Source organism: Arachis hypogaea, chromosome 20 (genome assembly GCF_003086295.3).
Source record: "Arachis hypogaea cultivar Tifrunner chromosome 20, arahy.Tifrunner.gnm2.J5K5, whole genome shotgun sequence".
NCBI lineage: Eukaryota > Viridiplantae > Streptophyta > Magnoliopsida > Fabales > Fabaceae > Arachis > Arachis hypogaea.
In genome coordinates, this window is record NC_092055.1 from 4,462,130 (window position 1) to 4,485,637 (window position 23,508).

The 23,508-nt window shown below is 33.5% G+C and overlaps 4 protein-coding genes across 6 annotated transcripts; 1 reads left to right on the forward strand and 3 right to left on the reverse strand.

Moving 5' to 3' along the window:
* The first annotated feature begins 4,697 nt into the window (after nucleotides 1–4,697).
* Nucleotides 4,698–5,030, forward strand: LOC112785308 (protein RALF-like 19). Its single transcript, XM_025828768.1, has one exon. The coding sequence runs from the start codon at nucleotides 4,698–4,700 to the stop codon at nucleotides 5,028–5,030; it is 333 nt and encodes a 110-aa protein (XP_025684553.1).
* A 1,466-nt stretch (nucleotides 5,031–6,496) lies between these two features.
* On the reverse strand, nucleotides 6,497–9,511 carry LOC112783132 (VQ motif-containing protein 4). Of its 3 annotated transcripts, none has more exons than XR_003193300.3 (3): nucleotides 8,349–9,511; nucleotides 7,012–7,085; nucleotides 6,497–6,810 (listed from the first exon to the last, which is right to left on the reverse strand). XR_003193300.3 is itself a non-coding variant. In XM_025825914.3 (2 exons), exons 1-2 carry the CDS (start codon nucleotides 9,043–9,045, stop codon nucleotides 6,794–6,796), a joined length of 714 nt encoding a protein of 237 aa, XP_025681699.1. In that variant the 5' UTR covers nucleotides 9,046–9,511; the 3' UTR covers nucleotides 6,497–6,793. The 3 variants fall into 3 exon arrangements, 1 of the variants encoding a protein (XP_025681699.1); XR_011879113.1 differs by having other exon boundaries at nucleotides 7,012–7,248; XM_025825914.3 differs by lacking the exon at nucleotides 7,012–7,085.
* A 7,239-nt stretch (nucleotides 9,512–16,750) lies between these two features.
* On the reverse strand, nucleotides 16,751–19,375 carry LOC112783912 (uncharacterized). Its single transcript, XM_025826993.3, has 4 exons — nucleotides 18,800–19,375; nucleotides 18,629–18,701; nucleotides 18,258–18,323; nucleotides 16,751–17,746 (listed from the first exon to the last, which is right to left on the reverse strand). Exons 1-4 carry the CDS (start codon nucleotides 18,844–18,846, stop codon nucleotides 17,600–17,602), a joined length of 333 nt encoding a protein of 110 aa, XP_025682778.1. The 5' UTR covers nucleotides 18,847–19,375; the 3' UTR covers nucleotides 16,751–17,599.
* Nucleotides 19,376–20,020: 645 nt separating this feature from the next.
* LOC112783911 (eukaryotic translation initiation factor 3 subunit D) lies at nucleotides 20,021–23,500 on the reverse strand. Its single transcript, XM_025826992.2, has 2 exons — nucleotides 21,230–23,500; nucleotides 20,021–20,265 (listed from the first exon to the last, which is right to left on the reverse strand). Exon 1 carries the CDS (start codon nucleotides 22,934–22,936, stop codon nucleotides 21,233–21,235), a length of 1,704 nt encoding a protein of 567 aa, XP_025682777.1. The 5' UTR covers nucleotides 22,937–23,500; the 3' UTR covers nucleotides 20,021–20,265; nucleotides 21,230–21,232.
* Between the last annotated feature and the right edge of the window lie 8 nt (nucleotides 23,501–23,508).

Genomic DNA, 23,508 nt, shown 5'->3' on the forward strand with positions numbered 1-23,508 from the left:
TATTAGTTAGTACTTAGTACATGAATTATGGAAATTAAGGGGGTCCCACAAGACAACCATCATCATCATGGGATAATAATTAGATTATCTCACCAATTTTGTATTATTTAGAGATAAAGATAATATCCCAAATTTGAAGTCACATGAGTTCCGTTAAGATGAATAGAGAGTAGAGACACGAGAGATTATAAATTAATTTGAGTCATATATAATAAGACACCATATAAATCATATCCATTTTCATGCCAAAATTCATTTTTTCATTATTCATGTAACATGCTAATGTGGGACCCACTTGTCTCATCTCCATCCTACAGTTACTGTTGATTATGGAGCCAATGATTTCTTCTCAAGAAGCACGACAAAATGCAGAAAATTTGCGAATGAAATTGCTTATGACATGGATAAATTTTGTTTTATTCAATGTAAGTATAAATGCAATTTCCACATTAAACTTATACAAACAGTTACCTCATAATCAAACATATCCATGGTGATAACAGAGGATAACTGAAAGGTTGAGTTTGAAATTTTGTTGCATAAAAAAATTAGATAAAAAATAAACTAATTTAGGAGTGTGATTATTATTGGTATATATGTAAAAGAGAAAGTTTAGGGCCAGTATTTTTATTGAAATTTGATTAGCATTTAATCATAAAAAAAATAATTAATTTTATACTAATAGATATTATCTCACATTATTAAAAATATTGATGATAGTTAACCGATAACTAAACATTACAAATTCTGCTAACTCCTTAACACTTTTCTATATAAAAAATTCCTGAAAAACAAAACTTTTAAATGTGATTGTAGTTGTGATTTAATTTTGCGTGGATATATTGTTATACAAATGTTTAATTATGGATGTAACACCTGGATAAATTTGATGATATCTCATTTGGAGTCTACCCATTTAATAATTGCACTGAAAATGATGGATATAATAATAATAATAATAATAATAATAATAATAATAATAATAATAATAATAATAATAATAATAATAATAATAATGAGGAGGAGGAGGAAGCACTTAAATTTTAGAAGGTTAGCCTTAATCAGAAGCATGATGATGTGATCTAAAATAACCTAAGCCATCACTTTGTTGACATTGTATATTTAATATGATTAAACTTGACTATTAGCTGAAATTAAATTCCACAAAGATGTACAAATGGTGTCTATAATTTGGTGTCTAATTTATTTGTTGTAGTAACTTTTAAATATTTAATAATTATTTATTTTTATACCTTTAAAATTAAATATTAATTTTTTTTTTTTGGTGACTAAACAAGGAAAGAAACAAAGCAAAAACTATTCTAAATCCGAGCGGATGATTCGTTGGAGATCAACACTAGGCTCAGACCAAATAACATGATTAGAGTTACTCTTGGCACCATATTTAGCCATCCAATCCGCAGCTCTATTTGCTTCTCGGGACACCCATTCAACGTGAACAAGCCAAGGACGAGATAAAAGCTCCTGAATCTTGTGAACCAAATCTGTTACTTCAGATGGATACCCACTTGTAAGCTCATGCATGATGGGCAGAATGTCAAGGCAATCTGTTTCACATATAATATCCCTCAAACCGCAATCCCAAGCTAAAACCAACCCCCTCCAAGCAGCAAAAAAAAAAAAAAAAAATATTAATTTTTAATTCTTTTTGATAAGTTAGACAAATACTTTTAGACACCAAAACAATCACCTAACAATAATGATATATGTTTTCCACACGCACTACAACATGCAGTCGCCAAAGTTGACATTTTGAGTCCCAAGTTGATGAAACTGGAGACTCAACTAATTCTTCGTTAGCCGTATCGGAGCGTTAAATAAACAAAAATGTATAATAATAAAAGAATTAGTTAAAAATAATTAAAATTTATCTCATTTAATATTTATTAATTATAATTTTTTTGGGGGGTCTTCTTAGCATTAAATATTTACGAGCGGCTTTGGTTTCGTTATTGGTCATCTCAGTGGAAGAAAGAAATGCTAATATGCTAAGCTAAGCTTAGATGCCTATAATGAAATATATACTTTTGACCTTTGCATCCTTCACATTTAGTAAGGTTTAATTTTCCTCTACTGTTGGGGAATCCTAGGTTTCATTATAGCTAACTAAAGCAACATAAGAGAACAGGAAAAAGGGGAAACAGATAAAGAGTTGAATAAAAGCGTTGTTATTTCAGAACTTCAAGAGGCAAATTTGCCCAAAAAATATGCTGCAAAGATTTCCTTAACCCCTTTATAAATACATCAATTCGGGTTATTTCTGAGATTTTAGTTTTATTTACTATTACTATAAGAATATTTATTATTGAATACGATGACTGATCCTTCACTTGCTTATAAATACTTTGACGGATCCAACAATTGACATAATCTATAGAACTTAATTCATTTTCTTGATAGAATAGTTTTTTAATAACTTTACTGCCTTTATTATCTTGAAAACTTTGAAATCACGTCATTATATCGGGGTGCGAACACTAAATACCATTAATATGTCTGAATAAGTATGTACAAATAACAAGTCTCTGAAAAATATGGTTTTTTTTTTTGGTGCCGTAAAAAACTATGGTCGTTTGATTACAGATAGAAAAAGTTTAGGAGACAGCAATTTTGTTAAATTCTGGTCAGCATGTAATCAGCAAAGAAAAGTAAGACATTGGATGAAATCTCACACCATTAAAACCATCATTGATGGCTATTTGATGGCTACAAATCACAAAAGTTACTGGCCCCTTAGCATTCTTCATATAGATATATATTTTAGAAAAAATTTCTACGTACAAGTGTTTTGCGTTTACAAGCTTTACAAGTCTGAAGATAACGAAACCCACTAAACGCGCTGCTTATGTTACGTGCCTCTTTAACAGGCTTTTAAATCTATTTAAATCAATTAACGCGCAAATATATAACTTCTATTTTTCAAAAGATTTCGTTTTTTTTTTAAAGTTTCTTGCCAAATTTGTTGGATCTCCTTCGTTCGTTCTCTTTTTGCTTTATTTTTTTTTCGATTTTCATGATTTCTGAAATCAAGCTTTGAAATCATTTTGAAGATAATAGAACTTCAGAAATACACCGATTACAGAAATATACCCAAACAATTACAGAAATATACCCAAACGGTTACAGAAAGGATTACAGAAATACACCCAAATGGTTACAGAAATACACCAAAAACAGGAGGAGATAGTATATTTCTTCTTGAAATCTTTTACTGTTTTGCTGGTTAAGGATGAGGCACATGGCAGAGACAATCTAGAAAAAAACCTAGAAGAACAGTAAAACAGTACCTTGAATAATGTTTTTTCGTTTTTCTAGTGATTTTTTATGAAAATTTGTATATTTTCTTCTTGATTTCTTCTACTCTTCGCGAGGAGTTGGAACGTTTCTGCAGAATCGTAGTTTGTTTCGAATGTCGCTTGAATCTTGACGGTTTGCGTTTTGATTGAGGAAGAAGAGGAAGAGTGAACATGTTGTGGAAGGGTGATTAAGGTGCGTGCGTTGGACGCTTGATTCTAAAAGAGTGGTGCACGTATTTTTTCTTGGATTTTAAGCAACTTGTATAGCTTGTAAGCCAAAAAGACTTGTATGTGTAGCAGGTCTTTATATTTTATTTTTCTAATTAAACAACATATACCGGATAAATTACATAGATAAATAAATTGAAAATCAGTATTATATAGATGTTTTAAATTGAATTGTGAGTTACATACCTATTTTGTTTGTAACTCTATATAAATCGAATTAATTAAATTTGATTTACACTAAATATATATATATATTGTGATTCGATTTACTATTTATACAGATTTAATTTATATGTATTTAATGTAAATCAAATTTAATTGATTCCATTTATATAGAGTTATCAATAAAACAGCTATATAACACAATTCAGTTTAAGATATGTATATAATATTAATTTTTAATCTATTTATTCATATAATTTACCCACGTAAGCCTCTGTCTTCCGTGGGTAATTTTTTCCGGCACACTGTGTAAGATTTTAATTTGGACAAGGACACAAGGCCACGAGAATATATAGCAGCCATGCTGGAAAATCAATAGGCCCATGGAAGAAAGCCCAATTGACCACAACCACATGGACTCCGTAAGAAGTAAGAACATTGAAAAGATATTAAAAGTTAGTGAGGACCTATATTGGTGCAATCAAATTAGAATCAGAAATAAAAAAAAAAATTAGAATGAGAAGTATAACTTAAAAGAGTAATTAGAAACAAAAATTGATATATTAAGAGTTTCGCACAAATATAGCAGCTCGGGAGCTTTGGAGGCAATACCAAATTTAGTAACAGTTGCAAAATCCGTTAAGATTGTTAGAAGAAACAAAGCAACCTTCAATTTTGATCAAATTCATGCATGCCACTCATTTTATCTCAAAAACCTTTACACAAAAATGATTACATCAGCTAATTTAGCAAATACACCACACAAATTCTATTTCTAAACTCTCCTTTCTTTTCTATCCAAAACATAAACCAATTCTCATCCCTCATTTTTTCACCTATATCCACCCTTTCTCCAACCCAACCAAGTTGGGCAAGAATAATAATAATATTAAAAAAAGAAGCATTTTAAAAGGCTTTTTTTCCTAATTTTTTTTCTTGTTGCATTCCAACCCAGAACCAAACGAAAAACCTTGCCCCATTTGAATCAAAATGGAGTCAAAGGCATTGCTTGTTATCTTCGTCCTGGCCACCTTAGCATTCGCCATGGTGGCCGAGGCAACGAAAATCCACGAATTCTCAAGGCTTACTTCCCCTGGGGACTATGATCTGCTCGTTGATGACAACGAGTTCTTGATGAACTCGGAGACAACTCGTCGGACACTGGCACAGGCACGGTACATAAGCTATTCTGCTCTTAGGGCTAACCAAATCCCATGCGGTCAACGTGGACGTTCTTACTATGATTGCAATAAGAGACAAAGGGCCAACCCCTACCGTCGCGGTTGCAGTCGCATCACAAAATGCCAAAGAACCATGGATTGATTCAATTCAAAACTATACAAATTTGGATGATCCTTTGCATAACGTTACAATATTAATTACTAGATTTTCTCCCATGCATTCAGACACAATTTACATATATATGGTGATCCTGTTTTATTTCTCTGTGTTAATGTAACATGTATGTGCCTCTTTCTCTTCTTTTTTTTATTGTATTTTGTTATTATCATTATTATCAAATGCAAAGGAAATATATATATAAATAAAATATTTATTAAGTGATTTAAGTGTTACATGAACCTTCACGTGCAACTAACTATTCTTTCTTTAATTTCTTCCCCAATATGTATAGACATACATTTTCCCTCGCTCTTTTTCTATTAAGCGAACCATGTTTGTGTGTCTTTCATGCATTAAAGTAGAAAGTTTGGTAATACCAAACAGGAATATTTAGAATGTTATTGGTGTGCATAATCAGGTTTATGCTAGTGTTAATCATATCCAAAGCATGGGTGACAATTTTGCTCCTCGTGCGGTGTTGAAAGTTCCACTATTAGTCTATTACGTTAATATATATATATATATATATATATATATATATATATATATATATATATATATATTTGTTTAATAGACCATCCAACTGGTTAACCTTCAACTAATAATGCTACTTTTAATTGCGTTATTCAACGTCATGTTAGCCATAATACCAAGTTTAATTTATTGATAGTGGAGGAGCTTAGAGATTGACATAAACCAAATTACAAAACCACACGTACGCTTGATTTTGTGATTTTGGTTGAATCAAGGTGATTTGCTAAATATGTTTTTCACCCCCTAATATGTTTTTTTTTTCTACGGTATCTTCTAAACGGTAAAAACTCAGGTGAAGTTGATACTTGAGAACCGTTCAGGTATCAACTTCACGTGATGTCGACTGCACCTGAGTTTCCACCCTTCTAAAGACTAATCTGTCGCTAGCCAATGAGTTACTGCATGCACAAAATAAAATTCGAACTCTCGACACTTGTTTAAGTAAACTAGTAAAATAATCAATGGATCAATCCAACTTGGTTGACTCGTTCTTTTTTTTTTTGTTCTAAATAATGAATAACTAAAATTTATTGGAACCCAACTAATCTAAGCTTAAAGCCCCGGAAATTATGTGCTCTATACGTACAATTTTAACGTTTTGTCGAGTATTACTTAAAAAAGTAAAAGTATCTCCTAACCCCCTTTTTCCACTTGAAATGATTAATTGACTTGATTGATATATAAAAATGAGAAAGTGAATTAATCTAAATTATGTGAATAAAATAAATAAATATAAGGCTAAGTTTGTGGAAGCGGTGTGGGTTCTACCAAGTTGAAGGTAGCGAAGACATGGTCAAAGATGTCATGGTTGAAGTTTCCTCATCACAAAGACTTGAATGGATAGGACATCAAATCAAAAGATGCCACATGTGAAATGTTTTATAATTTTCAGAAAACATGAAAGCGAAGGAAAATAATAGAAGGTGACATTGATAAATGAAAATGGGTCAGCAAAGGCAACAGGGGATTTTCATAGCAGTGCACATGTCAAGTTTCAAATTACCAATAAATGCACCACCAACCATGAGTTGCAAAGTCCACAAAAATAATGTAACACCACACAAACAAACAAAGGAACAAACAATCATCCAACACACAAAACAAAACCCATTCCTTCCTTTGCTTTCTTCCCTCCCCATCTTTTCTTTACCTTTCATCATCACAAGTCCCACTTCCCCCTCTTCCCTTCATTTTCTCATGTCCCCCATTCACTACAGTTTTGGTCTCCCTTCAGTCAAAAAGAAAAAAAAAATATCCTATCAAATACTTTTTTAAAAATACAGGAAAAAAAATATTAAAGATGTTAATGCATTCAATAGAATAAAGGCTTAAAAAAATTTTACTTGTTTATTTAAAAAAAAAAAACTATTTTTTGAATGTACTAGTTAGCAAATCCCTTTTATAATTGAATTGAAGAAAGAAGGACTACCTTTGCATGATTGCTTTTTACGGCTGTTCAAAGCTTTATATTCAAGACCCTGACTCAAAAGAAACCAAGGGTCCCTACCATAAGGAGGAAAAGAACAAAACAAAACAGAAATAAGAAAAGAAAAAGAAAAAAATACTTATACTTTAATGGATATGGATTGTGATTTTCTTGTTCACACCATGAATGGCTCTCATCTAAACATCAACAAGCTTAGTCTGACTTCTCCTTATCACATTACTGCAGCAATTTTTTTTCAAAGTACATGTGCAGAGCAGATGAACTATCACATTACATAATCTAAAGTTTTCATTAACAAGAATTGGCCTACCACCTAACAAGTTAAGAATCAAACTTAATAGTTAACAGCAATTACTCAACAAGGGTGGACTCTCTTTTTATCCCACCATAAATCCATTTTGCAGACAAGCTTAGATCAATGCATGTGGTTGTTTGGGACAAAAAGCACAAAGTAGTTTTTTTTTTTTTAAAATAAAAATGGATGGTTAATGCTTAGAATTAATACACGAGGTCATAAACACATGGATCATCAATGGCATCCTTCCCTGACACAGAAAGCCAACAAAAAGGGTCAAGATTCCTTGCCCATTCTTCTACTCTTTGTTTGACAGCTAGCCCCAAAGCTGCTTTTGCAATTTGATCCTCAAACCCCAACACTCTTTCCTTCTTTTATTTATTTTATTTTATTTTGAGGGGGTTCCTTTCACATGCCAGGTTTCTTCTCAGTTCCTAACACCTTATTACTGTAATGTAATATTATAGTGCCACACCAACCAATCAACCATGAATGCCCTCAGCCCCAAGCAACTCAATTGGGATCACATAATTCAATTTCGGCATTCAATGCTGCCTTTCTGACACTACATCATTTTGACGATAAAATCATCTGAATAATTTAAAAAAAAAATTCAATTCCCGTTTCATCCAAATACCCCCACATAATTGACCAAATCTAAGCCGTCAAAAGTAGTAAAATTCAGATTCACATTCTCAAATTACTTGAAGCTTTTCTAATCTATAAGCTCAAACTACTAGAGAAAAACACAGAGAACCGAAGTAGTAATAAAATTAAATTCCCAAAAAAAAAAAAAAAAAAAGAGGAAACACAACACGATTCTACATACAATTGAAGCAAGATTCTTCCATTCTCTCTCCATAAACCCGTTACAAATTCATCGCTATTTCTCCTCGTCATCATTATCATGAATGCCAATATTACATATAAGAATCTTCCACAAAATCCAAATTGAAATTAAATTAACAAAAGAAGAAGAATATAACTCAAGATGCAGCAGCAGAAGCAGAAGCAGAAGAAGAACCTGAAGGAGAAGCTCTAGGAGAAGTTGTGGGGAAGAGAGGGAGCAAGCGAGGTTCAGAATCCCGAGGAGTGGAAGCAGGCGAAGGGTGCAGGAAGAACCCTTTCTCCTTTATGGCTTTGTCTTCAGCCTCCGAATCCAAACCGGGGGAGCTGCTGAACCCGGTTTGTTGTTGAGAGGGACCGGATCGGTCGAACGGGTCGGGTATCAGTGGGGTCACGGGGCTCAGAACAAGAGCGGGAAAATCGAGGATGCTAGGTGAAAGGATCTCGGGTTTTCGGGGCGAGAAACCCGACCCGATTGGTGAGAAAACGGGCATCAAAGGGTTGATGTTGAGGTTCTTTAGGGAGTTCCTTCGCTCGTAGAGCTTGAAGCCTGACTGCTGCTGTTGCTTCTTGTTAGCGTTGGGCTTTATGGGCGGGATGCTGTGGTTGTGGTGGTGCGGGCTTGCGGGCTTCGAAGCCTGCTTGGCTGTCTCTGATGAGCCCGTCAGCATTTGGACCACCTGCTTGAAGGAAGACGTGTCTGCCTGAACGAATGTTGTCGGGTACGGGTTTGCGGGTTCGGATCTCGTGATGGGCTTTTGAGCCTGAGGTGACAGTAGTAGCCCATTGCTGCTGCAGCTGCTGCTGCTTGCGGCGGTTGTAAATGGTGCTTTGTGGTTGATGTCTTGGTACCTTGGGGACATGGTGGACTCCATTGGTGACTCTCTCTCTCTCTCTTTCTCTCTTTCTCTCACACACACTGATTTCTAGAGAGAGAAAATAATAACAACGGAAGAGAGAGAGAGAGAGAGGGAAGTGGAGGGGACTTTAGTAAGAGATGGAGGTGAGACTTTGGTTACTTTGGTTTTCTATTTGCTGAGGGACCTTAAAGTCTTTTCCCACTCTTCTTCATTCTGCATATGCCATATTCTAATCCATCCCTACGCGCACTCTAAGCTGTGTAACCCACTCAACCATAGTAGCTAGAATCTCGATTTAACTCTTAAAATCTTCCGATATTACGATTTTAAATGAGTTTATCGATTTTACGAAATTTGTACTAAGTCTGACGATTTTACGATTTAAATTTTGTTAAAATTTTACGTTTTACGTTTTTTATTTATTTTTTCAATTTCACGTAAAATCTCGATTTTCTCTACCTTGCACTCAACTATACATAGTTACATACATAATTACATATTACTCCCTCCTCCTTTACATTTTACTATATTAATAATTTGACGTATTTTAGTAAAAATTATTAGATTTTTTGTTTGATAGAGAGAATAATATTATATTATATTTATTCATTAATACAATTGACATACCAAATTCTTTCTAAAAAAAAACAGGCGTCTACTTATACAATTCTAGCAAAGGCAATAATTTTTCAGTGTTGGATTAAACTAATAAGAATCTAACATTAGTCTCCTTCAGCTTCAGGCTTCAGCCAGTTAACCTACGCGCATGTTGGCAGGTGATACCAATATATATCAATTGAGGTACTCAACTCTAATTTATGCATGGCAATATTAGTTTAAATTATATATTAAATTTTGTCAAAACGACAATTAATTATGAATATAAAGTGTGTATATATGTAATGGAAATAGACACACTTAGGGAAATATATTTAGGGGCCTGCTACACATACAAGTAAAAAGGCCGTACAAGTTTTACAAGTTATCAGCCCAAACTTCATTAACACGCGCATTAACTCATTTTGAATGGAGCGTAACTACACGCGCCCCACTCAAACGGTTTCTCTTCGTCTTCTTCTTCTTCTTCTTCTTCTTCTTCTCTTCTTCTTCTTCGTCTTCTTCTTCTTCCTCTTCCTCTTCCTCTTCCTCTTCCTCTTCCTCTTCCTCTTCTTCTTCTTCTTCGTTTTTTTTCCTATTTTCATGGTTTCTGAAATTCTTCTTATTCTTCTTGCTGCACGTTCTTCTTCCTCTTACTCTTCTTCTTCTCCTTTTCTTTCGTTTCTGCACGTTCTTCTTCCTCGTTTTCCTCTTCTTCTTCTTCATTTACGTCTTTTCTCTCTGTTTTCTCATTTTTTTTTTCGATTTTTCATGGTAAAATCGTTTTTGAAGAAGAAGAAGCAGCATAAGATGAGGAGGAGAAAGAGAAAGAGTTCTGAATTATGCATAAGATGTACTTCAACGAATTTTGGGTGTATTTTCTTAAATTCTTTGGGTGTATTTTCAGTAACCCTTTGGGTGTATTTGAGTGATATCTGACTGATATCTATGGGTGTATCTGACTCATATCTATGGGTGTATCTTACTGATATCTATGGGTGTATTTTTCATTTCAGAAAAAATGGCAAGCATTACAGAAATACACCCAAACGATTACATAAAATACACCCAAGAGATTACAGAAATACACCCAAACGATTACATAAAATACACCCAAGAGATTACAGAAATACACCCAAACGGTTATAGGAATTCACCCAAACGATTATAGAAATACACCCAAAAGATTACAGAAAATACACCCAAAGGATTTAAAGAAATACACCCAAAATCATGCATAATTCAGAACTCTTTCTCTTTCTCATCCTCATCTTCTGCTACTTCTTCTTCTTCAAAAACAATTTCAAAGCTTGATGTCAAAAAATAATAGAAATCGAGAATAACGAAGAAAGAAAACAGAGAGAAAAGCACGTAAATGAAGAAGGAGAAAGAGAAGGCAAGAAACAAAAGAAAAGAAGAAGAAGAAGAGGAAGAGGAAGAAGAACGTGCAGCAAGAAGAAGAAGAAGGTGTAATGAAAACGTGCCGTAACAGTATGTGGAGGAACTAACGTCAACGACGAAGAACAAACCATTGAGAAAGGAGGAGAAAAGAACGATCGAAAAAGAAGGAGAAGAAGAAGGGATGTAGCGCGTCGTACGTGGAGCAGCGCGTAATTTGATTTTATTGTTTAATGAACTTGTAAAGCATACAAGCCCTAATGACTTGTATGCAGAGCTTTTCCCATATATTTATATTAAAATCCAACTCTGGATTTGGATTTGTTTGATTTCCTTTTTTTTTGTAATGTCTATTTGAGCGATTTAATGAGGTATGAAGTTTAATGTCTATTTTTTTTAGACTTTATATTCCGATGTCTATAAAACAAAAATTTGAGGGATTTAATAAGATATGAGGTTTTCATGATACATTATTATTTGATTTATTAGTCAATATAACAATAATGTTAAAAAAAATAATAATTTAAAGTTATTTTATTTAATTTAATATTTATAATTTTATGTATATAATATTAAAAATTATATATTTATTATATTTAATATTATATATTTATTTTAGAAATAATTAATGAATATAACATAAGATAAAGTTAGACTGATTTAGATTAATTTTTTATTATTTATCAAATATTTTTGTTAATATAATTAAGCCTTATTAAGATTCTAGCTTTGACTGCAATTTATTATTAATAATTTTTCCATAAATATTAAATTATTTCCAGAACAAATTCTTGCCAACGATATTTTCATGACAGCTATATATACTAACGTTAAGGTGTGGAAAATGAATATCTGTAAAATAAAAATATGTAATTTTTTATGCAAATATGGAATAAGATAAAATTAAAACTTATTATCAACTTTTTTTTTATGCTGTCATTGTCATATTATTAAAAATATTTGAATTCACTGAAGACTGAACTGCAACACAAAAGGACACAAACATGGTCATATTTAATTATTTATGAACATCTTTTGTTTTTTTGTTTTTGGTACATGTATCTTTGCTTTTCAACCGCATTAGATTATCTTTGACCGTCAAAACTGAGATCAATTACGACATTTACTAATTCTTCTTAGCGTTAGATTATATCATTGACCATCAAATTAAAACCATTTATTTCTTCCTTCAACGAAATATTTAATTAAAATTTTGACTACATTAATTATCAGAATAAAAAATGAATCAATATAGATTGAGTTTTACTCGTTGAGATTATCAATATGAAAAAGAATAAAGAACTTAAGTTTTTAATTTATGTATTACTTACAAATTTTTTTAAAATATTTTTCTACCAAACATTGTTGGATATTGATTTAGATTACCTTTACTAAAAAATTTTAATAAATATATTTTAGATACATTGAAATTTTAATTATTTAAATTTTCTACAAAAATTATATTAAGTGCCTTAATTAAAATCCTTAAAATATTAACAGTATATTAATTATTGAAAATTCTAACTCAGCTTCTTACTTATTTTTCTAATATTTAAAAATAAAAAATCAAATATATTATTTTTAAAAATATAAAAAATATTTAAAATTAAAAAATAATTAAAAATATTAAGATTTTTAATATAAAAAATATTATGTATATACTAAAATTATTTATTAAAATAATCACTATATATATATATATATATAATTTAATTTATTTTAAATATATATTTTATATTTTAATATATATTTTATATAAATATTTATTTTTAGTGTACATCTAATCATGATTATTTTGATATTTTTCATGGTGAAAACTCAAGTACAGTCGACTTCACGTGAAGTTGATAACTGAGAGTCGCTAGATAATTTGACTAATTTAACTAAATTTTCATGTAATGACTCTCAGCTATTAACTTCACGTAAAGTCGACTACACCTGAGTTTTTACCATTTTTCATACTACTTTTTATGTAGAATAACCTTTAGAAAGTAGCAAAGGCATATAAATGATTGAAGAAGAAGGAGCACGCGCCTAAAGCGCGGTGTGGAGGGAAAGAAGAGAAGGGTGAGAAGTCTGAAATGGTAAGGTTCAATTGGTGAAATTTGGAATTTTAGAGAAACACGTGAGTGGGGATATGGCAATGGCAATACAAAGATGTGGGGTTGATGCAGTCATACACAGAAAGCGTCAAAATGTTTTTAATATTTGCCATTGACTCTCTCACACCCTCACTAACCTCTACTAACCTTATCTCTACCTACACTCATTTTTCTTTCTAATTTAATTCTTTTCTAAATATTCTCTTAAGTATTAGTAAATAAATTTAGACATATGAATTACTTTTAAGATTTTGAAACATTAGATGGTTTGAGTTACAGAGGAAAAAAAGGACTTGTAAAGTAATTCTTTGAGGATTTAATTTTATTTTGTATTTTGTATAGCACTTACTTGATTATTTATAAGTCTTTAGAAGAAGAAATATAGACGTTAACTTTTTATTTTTGGAAATTTTAAAATTTAAGATTAAAAAAATTAGTTGAGATTGCCTAAAGACTTTTTAGTTGAACTTAGAAATAGTTCATACTATAATATCCAAACCTTACTTTTTTTTTAACCTTAAAGAAAAAAAAAAGAGTATTTATAAACATCATACTTTTATATATAGAAATAACTAACAGCCTAACACATACATATTTGATTAATGCTAACAACTCCTGTGTTACATTTTTGGTGTATCCTATTCCTATGAACAAACCTCATCAATAATTTTAGAACAAACCACTACATTACTCTTATAGCTACTACCAATCTATGTCCCACAGGGTCATGCAAAAAAAATTTACGTATAGGTGGTGTTTCTATCTACTATAAATTTATTTGGTACATGCCAGTTACAGATTCTTAGGGATTTAATCTTACTAAATATTGTAAACCCTGTGATATCTAGTTTTGTTTGGTAGACATCAAAGTAGTGGTTAATTGGGATAAAAATTTATTATGTTTCTAAATTAAGATTCATAAAGAATATGCATGTTGTACAAATGTTTTAGACTTTTAGTTTATCCTTCCATGTTAAGACTCTTCTAGTGGAGGTAGTTATAATTTGTCTTTACATGTTAAAACGTTAATAACTCCTATTAACAATCTCATCATACACCATTACATGTATTAATGGGTCAAATTGCATGAGTAGCACAAGACAATTTTATTTAAAAAGAGTAAAGTATTGTTTTTGCCTTCAAGGTTTGGGGTAAATCCTATTTATGTCCCTAACGTTTATATCGTCCTATTTGTATTCCTAACGTTTATAAAAGTGATTTAATGTTATTCTGCGTCAATTACACATCATTGGCACTTTAGTTTAAATTTTAAAAATCTCTTCTTGAAGTTATAATACAAATGTCTGGTATAGAATCGATGATCCACTCCGAAAATTGAAACTAATTCCTACAATATTTACATAATTCACTTTTCTAGGGACATAATTGAATCTAAACACAAATAGTGGGTATAATATTAAAATCGAACACATTCAAGTGAGACCTAATTGAGAATGAATACATTCAAGTGAGAATAATTGAAAAATATAATCTGATTTGTTAGTATAATTGATAGTAAGATAACATTGAATCACTTTTATAAACGTTAAGGATACAAATAGGACAATTTAAACGTTAGGGACACAAATAGGACTTACCCCAAACGTTGGAAATAAAAACTATACTTTACTCTATTTAAAAATAATAATAAGATATGAGTCCTTTAAAAGATGTTATTTTTGATAAATTTGGAGTTGTTTAATTAGGTAGTATTTATTTTCAAATACTAGAATTGAAATTAAGGAACTAAAATTTAATATTGTATTTAGTAGTCAGAAATTAGAACTAAAATTTCAATCCCTTTAATATTTTTAAAAAGTGAAAACAAAAAAACTGCAATTTCTAAAAATTGAAAATTTAATATTTTAAACCAAACATGATAATTATACATAACTCTTAATCTAGTATATTTTACATAAAACATAATACAGACGGTTAATCTCAGTTTCTTTTTTAAATGCAATTTTAAGGCAGGAATGAATAGTTTTTTTTAATCTTTTTCCGTGCAATAATGTATATCAATGATTAAAAAAATGATTTGACTATAGGAAAGGATTACGTGTAACTGAAGTTGAAAAAACTGATTAATAATAAGGACATTAGAGAAAAGAGAGAACAATCTTATGAAACACATACTCTTGCTTTTTCACAAGTCAGAGCCTATTGATGCCCACTTTGAAGTTTATACTTAAGGAAGTAATTCCCAATTCCAGGATCCTAAGCTACCAAACAAGAGCAGGAGAAAAAGCAAAAGTGATTGCAGAATCCAATTCCATTCCCATTTTAATTTATACAAGCCAGGGGATAAAACAATACCGAAAATGCTGTAAAAATAGTAGGATATTGGAAAAAGAAGGGACCACAATAAAATCTATAAGTGCAACAAGCATACCAGAGTATATTAATTGAAGTGCTGTAATTTCTTTTTTTTTTTTTTTTAATAAAAAAAAGAGTCCATTTATGTATAGGATAGTGCCAGATGCATGCAGCCACTCAACACGTTTGAAACAATTTTGATTCCAAATTTCCATTGAATTGACAAGCTTGCACCATGAAAACGAAAAGCTCTTTCATTTTTGCACAAGGTCGGTTCATATTACTACTACTGTTATAAACTGCTATTTCCACTTTAAGCAATATGAAGTCATGTATAAAATCTAGGTGTACTTGATTTTTTAAAATCATCTCTGACTTTGTGGTGTATTATAAGTGACACATCTTTTAAAAATATGATTTTTAGAAAATTTATGAGTGAAAGATATTTTTCATTTGGTGAGTTAATTTTTGGGAATAAATTAAAAATTAATTTAATTGTTAATATGACATTAAAATCTATATGATTTAATCTAGTTGAACCACTCACATATGTAAAAAATGTGTAATATAAATTTTATAGTAGTTGGCCAAATATTGTTAGCAATAAATTTCATAGCTTAAGTCCTTTGGGCTCATCATCCAGCATGGTGATTTGCTACCTTTCTTACATTATTTATTGTTTTGGGGGACAGGGGAAGAAATATTTGAATGCTTTGTACTGATATAGAATTTCACGCATTATTATTTGCCTACGCTATATCTCATATATATTGATTATTACATGCTCTAACTCAACTCCAAGCCTTTACTTTGCATCTTGAGATGATAAGTCTTGCATCTCTAGAGGCATTGAAATTCTATTAGTAAAGAGTGTGGAAATTTGATTTGATCAACATAACACAGACTGGTATTGACAGAATTCTATTTGCCTGTGCCACGTGCTTAATCTCCTTTACATCCTATGATGTAAAATGATGTAATATCTTTTAGAAAACATTTCAAGTGTACCGGAGAGTACCGGTGCACCAGTTGTTTTAACCGTTGATTTCAATTAATATATATTATATATATTTTTTATAATTCAGATCAACGGTTAAAACAACTGGAGCACCAGTACTCCTGGTGCACTTGAAATGTTTCCTATCTTTTATAGTTTTATTAACATACAAGGACATCTTTACCCTCACACAAATTGAAATAAATAATCTATTTAATTAACAAACTCGAAACTGAGTGCAATTTCAACATCATCAAACTAAGAGTAGTATCATAGCTTCATCGATCCATAGCTAAAAAGGCAAAGATCATTTTGTCCTGCACATTGCAGTGAAAATTTTTTCATAACTTTTGCACTACCAAGAAAATGCATTCATTTACAAAGAGTAAGCTATAAAAAAAAAAAAACAAAACAAAACAAAGGATATAGAGTAAAGAAAGATCTATTTCATTTCCCCTAAAACTAATTTGTTCCAAATTTATGAGTGAATGAATGAATCTAAACTATGTCCTCACTGTTTGTCATGGGCTTCTATAAGATCTCCTGTACAAAATAATAGTGCAGAAGATAAAAGAATTGAGCTAAAGATGGATTAGAATTAGAAGTAGAAAGAAAGAAGTCTGATGAAACTGACCAACCCGACCCAGAACCAAGCTACCAAGACCACCCAATACCAGAAGCAACAGAAGGACCAGGCCCAACTAGTAGGAGGATGAGAAATGCCCCATTTTGGGTGAGGGACTACTATATGGGAAAATAGAGTGAGAGTAGAGTAGAGAACAGTCAGAACACTGAGTGAGGGGACCGTTCAGTTAGTTAGAGTACTGGAAAATATATTGTAAGGGGAGTGAGAGAATGGGGTTAGAAGAATTAGTTGATGCTCAAGGAGTCACATTCCGAGACTCGAAAGGGAAAATAGGGTGCTGTTATTGCATTTTGTTGCTGCATTTTTCTTCAATGCAATCCATATTCATCTTCCATTTATGTTCACTTAATTGTTGCTTGTAATTCAAGTGTGAGGCTAACAAAGTTACTAGTGCAGGAGATTTTATTATGAAATTCTCCAGACCAGTGAAATATGTATTGAAGTAAGAGAATGAATAAATCCAATTCTCTCCACAATTCTACCAATTTCTCTCACTCATTCTGTTATTTTCTCTTATCTCCTCCTATAAGTGTATCGAAAAGGAGTGATTTCCCTTTGTTGCCCTCGAGTTTCTATACTGCTGGGGTGTGTAACAGCTTCGTTATTGTTAGTTTCTGTTAAAGCTCCAATATTACCAGCAGCATTGGAATTGGCATCACTCTGCACACAAGTATACATAAATAAATAAACATATTTGAAGCTAAATATATAATACATATGGAATGCACCTCCAATGACACAGGAGGGGAAATTCTAGATTACAACTACTATAATCTGTATGTTAATTCATGCTCATTCATTTTATGCGCCACAAATAAAACAGAAAAATGTATCTTTTAGTAAGATTATCCACATTGAAGAATGTACAATTACTAATTAAATCTTTTGGACAAACTCAGTAATCGAAAAAAAAAATTAGAATAAAGCTGTGTCCATCCAAACAAAACAACTATGCAGGATTTATTTCTTGATATTAAAAGATTTAGATAGATATGACACCAATCATCCTACCAGAATTAGAGCATACTACAAGTGTTTTATGTACTTAAAGATAATCTATCAAAATGGTTTTTATGGAAGCGGTGAGAATCAAAGTTAGGTCCTTATGGGATTCAAATGATCAAACCCTAAACCTAAACTGTAAACGAGATGAGATGAGTGATCAAGATACCTTTTTAGTTAGACCATGAGCTGACATAACTTCATAGAGCTTGTGCATAAGCATTTCTTCTTCGACCTATTAATTAGAACTCCATAACTTAGTGATGAATTAATACAAACATGTCACAGAAAAATAAATCATTATTCGGAAATTCATTGATACATGCCACCAGAAATCAGTATCACAGTCCCAATATAAACCAGAAAGTACTTTCTCTCTTACAAACATCACATTTGTTATTTGTTATTGAAAAATGCATCAAACTAGGACTATCTAAATGAAGAATGTAATTTCTATTTCAAAGAGAATAGCTAAAATAGTAAAAAAACACAAATTAAATTAGATACAGGAAAATTCAAGGGTAGTGCCAAGCAAAGAACCTGAAGTTTTTGCGATTCATGGAGCATTGATCTGTAGGCTTCCATAAGGATCTCATTCTGCTTATCCATATGCCTATTTTAACATAAAAATCAGAATCAAACTAGGTTCCCAAAAAAACAAAATAAATTGAAGAAAAAAAAGAAGCACGGCGCAGGTTGAAGGGAAAGTACTTCAATAACTCTGAGGAGTAAGTTGGATCAAATCTTCCAGGTTCCATGGTAAAAGAAAGAAATTGAGGTTTCGAACTGGAATAATTTCTGTGGAAAAAGAAGCAATCAAATTGAAACGAAAGATAGGTATGAATCCGCTGGAATGGCTAAATTCCAAATTCAATTCGAGCAATCACTCTCTTTACTGCTTGCAGCATGTGTTTAGAGAAGGAAACTAGGGTGTTTTTCTTTTTTTGGTCATGGACCCGGGCCAATACAGAAGCTCCAAGTCCCCAACCCGACCCGGAAATAAAAAACCTGCGTTTCCCTCATCAATGGATGCAGTAGCCATCTTCCTCTTATCACCCGATCGTCTTCATCCTCGCCGTGACAGCTCCCGCACCTTCCAGCTTCTCATCATGCAGCGAAGACCTCTCCTCCCATTCCCCGGTTTCGTTTTCAACCCAAACTTACGAGTCCGGTTAACACCAAAACCTGGGACATCATCTTTTGGGTTGCCATCCATGTACTGTGTTTTTTTTTGGCCCAAAAATTTAAACATATCCCCAAAGAGAGTGAAATTCCACAGAATGGCCCAATAAAGAAATTTAGCTGATTCCTAATTGAACTTGAGATTTTATTTAACAATGAGTTAACCCCTATTCACAATTCTTAATTGCCAAATTTTCTACGTGATACCCTAATTGATCGAAGACTCTACGTGGTTCTGATTGGCATTTGTTAGATAATTATTGATTAATAACAAATACAATAGTGGTTTGGATCATCAATCATCGATGATTGAGTGGTTCAAATTGCAATTTGACATATAAATTACAATTGAGTTGCCTAATTGTCTTCGCCGGCACTTTGAGTTGGATTGGGATTTGCTTAGGTAATGAATGGTTACTAACACATGAAGATGATGCTTTAGATCATCAATCACCAATGATTATGTTGTCGAAGTCGAACCCCAAATTTTTAATAATGAAATCACCGTTTAATTTGTTTCGTGTGGCATTTTGTTCTATTACCACCTAAATTTGATGCATTTCACAAATCCTACAAAGTGTATTTCTGGAATTAACATGTAAATTCAAGTCATTTCACCAAAGTTGTGAAAATAATTGGAGACCACCGAATAATTCCAAAAGGAGTTGTTATAGTTTACCTGAACATCTAAGCTTTTGTCTAGTAAAGAAAGGAGGGGGTGAAAAACAAAGCCGAAGTACACGAGCAAGGTACAACCATATAAATGTCAAAACATAACATATAAATATAAATAATAAACATCTCATGCTCTATGAATTTTGGTTCCATAGACCGTATCCGTAACAGCAAAAACTTGCCCCCCCACCGGGCACTGGTAAAGGACATAGAGGGAAAAATAAACTCTAAACGGGCACTTGGAAAGGTGAAAAAGAAAATAGAAAACAATTGAAAGCGCAGAACCACACCAGTGCTCCTAGTTGAAGAGCCGCTAACCTCTGAAAAGTGAAAACACAATCAAATATTACTATTAGCATAAATTAGGTTCTGATCATGACTTGTGTACATCAAACAAGAGAAAACACGATTAAATATTACTATTAGCTTAAATTAAGTTTTAATCCAATTAAACGGCATTTATGTCCAAACACCAGATAGAACAAAAAAGTGACCAATGCCCAAACAATGAATATACTACAAGAGTTAAATTCCCAATACAAAGTTTAATTTCAAGGCATTATCGGCATAAAAATCTAGTTGTCCTCAATCAAGTGCTTTCACGTAAATGAAGATGATATTTGACATATCAGGATTAAATAACCTCATATAAAACTCAAACCCATGTAAATCAGAAACCATTCGTCCCAAGTGCAACACAGGTTTTACAAATCAACGGTGTCCACTTGAATATTTTATTTATTGGGTGCAGCCCTTCTCCGTACCATGTGTTAACGCATGATGCTTAGGCACCGGGCTGCCCTTTTTATGGGAAAAGGTTGGTAAACCACAAACAAAGCAAAGGCATTGAAGTGGTGCACCACAGGCGTTGAAAAGCTTAATTTTATCTTAGCTACGCAAGTATTGATAGAGAAGCCTGAAAGTATAGGATATGCATAAATAGGTTTTCCCTCACCACCTAGAAATTCCAACAAGCATGTGGCAGAGAAGAATGCAGCAAACACCAAAATCCTAAAGAAGCCTAAAAGACATCTACCACAGATTATAAGAATGTTCACATAAATTACTCCCATAAAGTCATAATCTCACATACTTAAAATAGGCATCACCAGCTTTTTCCAAATCATCAATCTATTTGTTCATTCACTCAAACTAAGCAACTATAAGGGGCCAATCCTCGCAATAGAGTCACAAAGCATTGAAAAACGCAAACAATTTCCCAAATGAAAAAAACATGAACAGCACGAAACAAATTAGAGCATGAACCTGAGTTCATTCAATTACCTTCTAAGCTTGATCATCTATCTCCTTAGCCTCGGCCTCGTTTGCAGTAACATTTGTATCTACACCATCAGCACCCTCTGCTGGAGGTTGAACTTGTTCCTCCTCAGGAAGTGGCTCCTCCACATAGTCGTTTTCAAATGCATCGGGTGGGACCTCATAGATCCTAACCTGCGGCTTAGACGGGTCCTTCACAAGAACATACTTACCCTCATTGAGCTTCATGCACAAGTCTACAATAGACTTAACAATTCCCCACATATTAGACGTGTTCAAATTGATTTGCGCCGCAAAGTCCCTAGGCTTGTACCCAACCACAGCCAAAATCACATGATTGAAATGGTCACGGGGATGGATTCTAGACACATATCCCAGCTTCATCATATCGGCGCCGGCCAACAGCGCCTGCGCAGTCCATTTAGCCAACTTATTAGCATTGTTCTTGAGCTCAGTGGCCAACACAGCTCCCCTTTGAGTCTCCAACTTCTGCCTCCAATCGACACCGGAATACTTGGGATCAAACTCATTCAAAGCATTCAAAGTAAGGAAAGACTTGTTCTTATTCAGCTCAAGAACACTATGCACCTCACATCTCGCCACGAGATACATATCATTATCGAGCTTCCACCTCCTATACCTATAGGCCACAGATGCAACTTCCTCGCCCTCGTTAGCAAAAGGATTAGGTTCATCGAAACTCACCTTGTTTCCGTCCCTAACAAGAACCTGTTGAGAGAAATTCTGGTTAATATAAGCAGCTTCAACACTCAACGAATGTGCAGAGTTGATATCATCCTTAGCCTCGGGAAGAGGCTCTTGGGAAGTTTCATGAACAGAGAGCAAATCAAGCTGGGAGCCATCACGCTTATCAAAGAACAACTTGTTCCCAACGCGCTGCACAACGATGTCCCATGAATAAACCGACCTAGGGGCGCACATGAGTGTGGAGAGGATAGTGTCAGTTGCAAAAACAGTCGCCTTGTCCTCGTTGGCGAGCCTGCGAATAACGGGATCATCAGTGGTGGTGACTTTGAAGAAGTTGCGATTCTTGAATCGCTCCAGGCGGCGCTCGTTCTTCGGTGTGATGCGGTCGTAGGTGCGGTCGTAGTACTCAAGAGCACCGCATAGGAGGAGATCTTCGGGGTCAGGGACGGAGAACGAGAGCTTTGAGAAGGTGGAGAAGGGGATCTGGTCGTGCATGTTCCATTCCGGTTGGATATCGACGGACGATTTGAACACGGCGGCTTCGCGGCGGTTGGCGTTGGCGTTTGAGCGGTTGAGGTGGTAGAGGCGATCGCGGCGGGCACGTTCCTTCTCGGCCTCGCGCTTTCGGGCCTCGACTTCCTCGTCGCGGCGCTGGGGGAGCTGGCGCTGCTGCTGGAAGCGCCACTTTGGGCCGAATTTGGGCCTTGGAGGGGGCTTACCGTCAACGAGGCGGAAGGAGGAGTCGTCATCAGCGGAGGCAGGGAAGGAATCGTCGTTGGAGAAGTCGAATACGGAATCGGCGGGGTTCTTAGGGCGGGACGGGTTGTTGAAGTTGCGGGTCCAGTCGGCAATCCGGCCAAGCTTGTCAGAGCGAGAGAAGGGAGCGAATGGTACGTTCAGTGGCAGGTTGCTGTTGGTAGTGGCGGCGGCTGCAGCGGCGGATTCCGGAGGGCCCCAGCCGTCCGGGTTGAATGGAACGGGGCCAACTTCGAAAGCTCCAACCATTGGTGGAATCAAGGATTCAATCTACGGAGAAGAGTGGTTCTTCAGTGTGTTGCTATGGCAGCAGAATCTGACTCCCAAAACCCTAGATTAGGATTCAGGGTTGCCTTTTTTGTTATATGCTTTTGGGCCTGGGCTCTCTCTGCTTCTAATGGACGAAAACAGTAACATAATATTATAAGAAACTTCGACCCAAACAAAAACAATTAATTTCCTGACCAAAAAAAAAAAACAATTAATTTGAGATGAACTTTTTTGGGGGTACTGATTTTAGATAAGATATATTATACTAAAATAATTTAAAAGATTTGTTCTAATTTAATTTTGGCGGATCATATCATATTTAATGTGGTTTAATTTTGATTTGAATAATATTATGTGTTTTCTTTTTTTTTTTACCAAAGATAAGAGACTCGAACCCGCAACCTCTTAATTGAGTATGGGGAGACTATGTCATTTGAGCTATTACTCATTGGCATATTATATTTATATGTTTTCTTATATTTTTAATAATTAACCTATTTCACTCGGTTACTTCTCACATTTACCTATAAATAAATAAAATAAATATATTT

Coding starts and splice junctions, on each gene's coding strand:
- LOC112785308 (XM_025828768.1), top strand. CDS start 4,698: ATGGAGTCAAAGGCATTGCTTGTTATCTTCGTCCTGGCCACCTTAGCA.
- LOC112783132 (XM_025825914.3), bottom strand. CDS start 9,045: ATGGAGTCCACCATGTCCCCAAGGTACCAAGACATCAACCACAAAGCA.
- LOC112783912 (XM_025826993.3), bottom strand. CDS start 18,846: ATGGAACCTGGAAGATTTGATCCAACTTACTCCTCAGAGTTATTGAA. Junction 18,702..18,799: donor TACTCCTCAGAGTTATTGAA/GTACTTTCCCTT, acceptor ATGTTAAAATAG/GCATATGGATAAGCAGAATG. Junction 17,747..18,257: donor CTCATGGTCTAACTAAAAAG/GTATCTTGATCA, acceptor ACTTGTGTGCAG/AGTGATGCCAATTCCAATGC.
- LOC112783911 (XM_025826992.2), bottom strand. CDS start 22,936: ATGGTTGGAGCTTTCGAAGTTGGCCCCGTTCCATTCAACCCGGACGGC.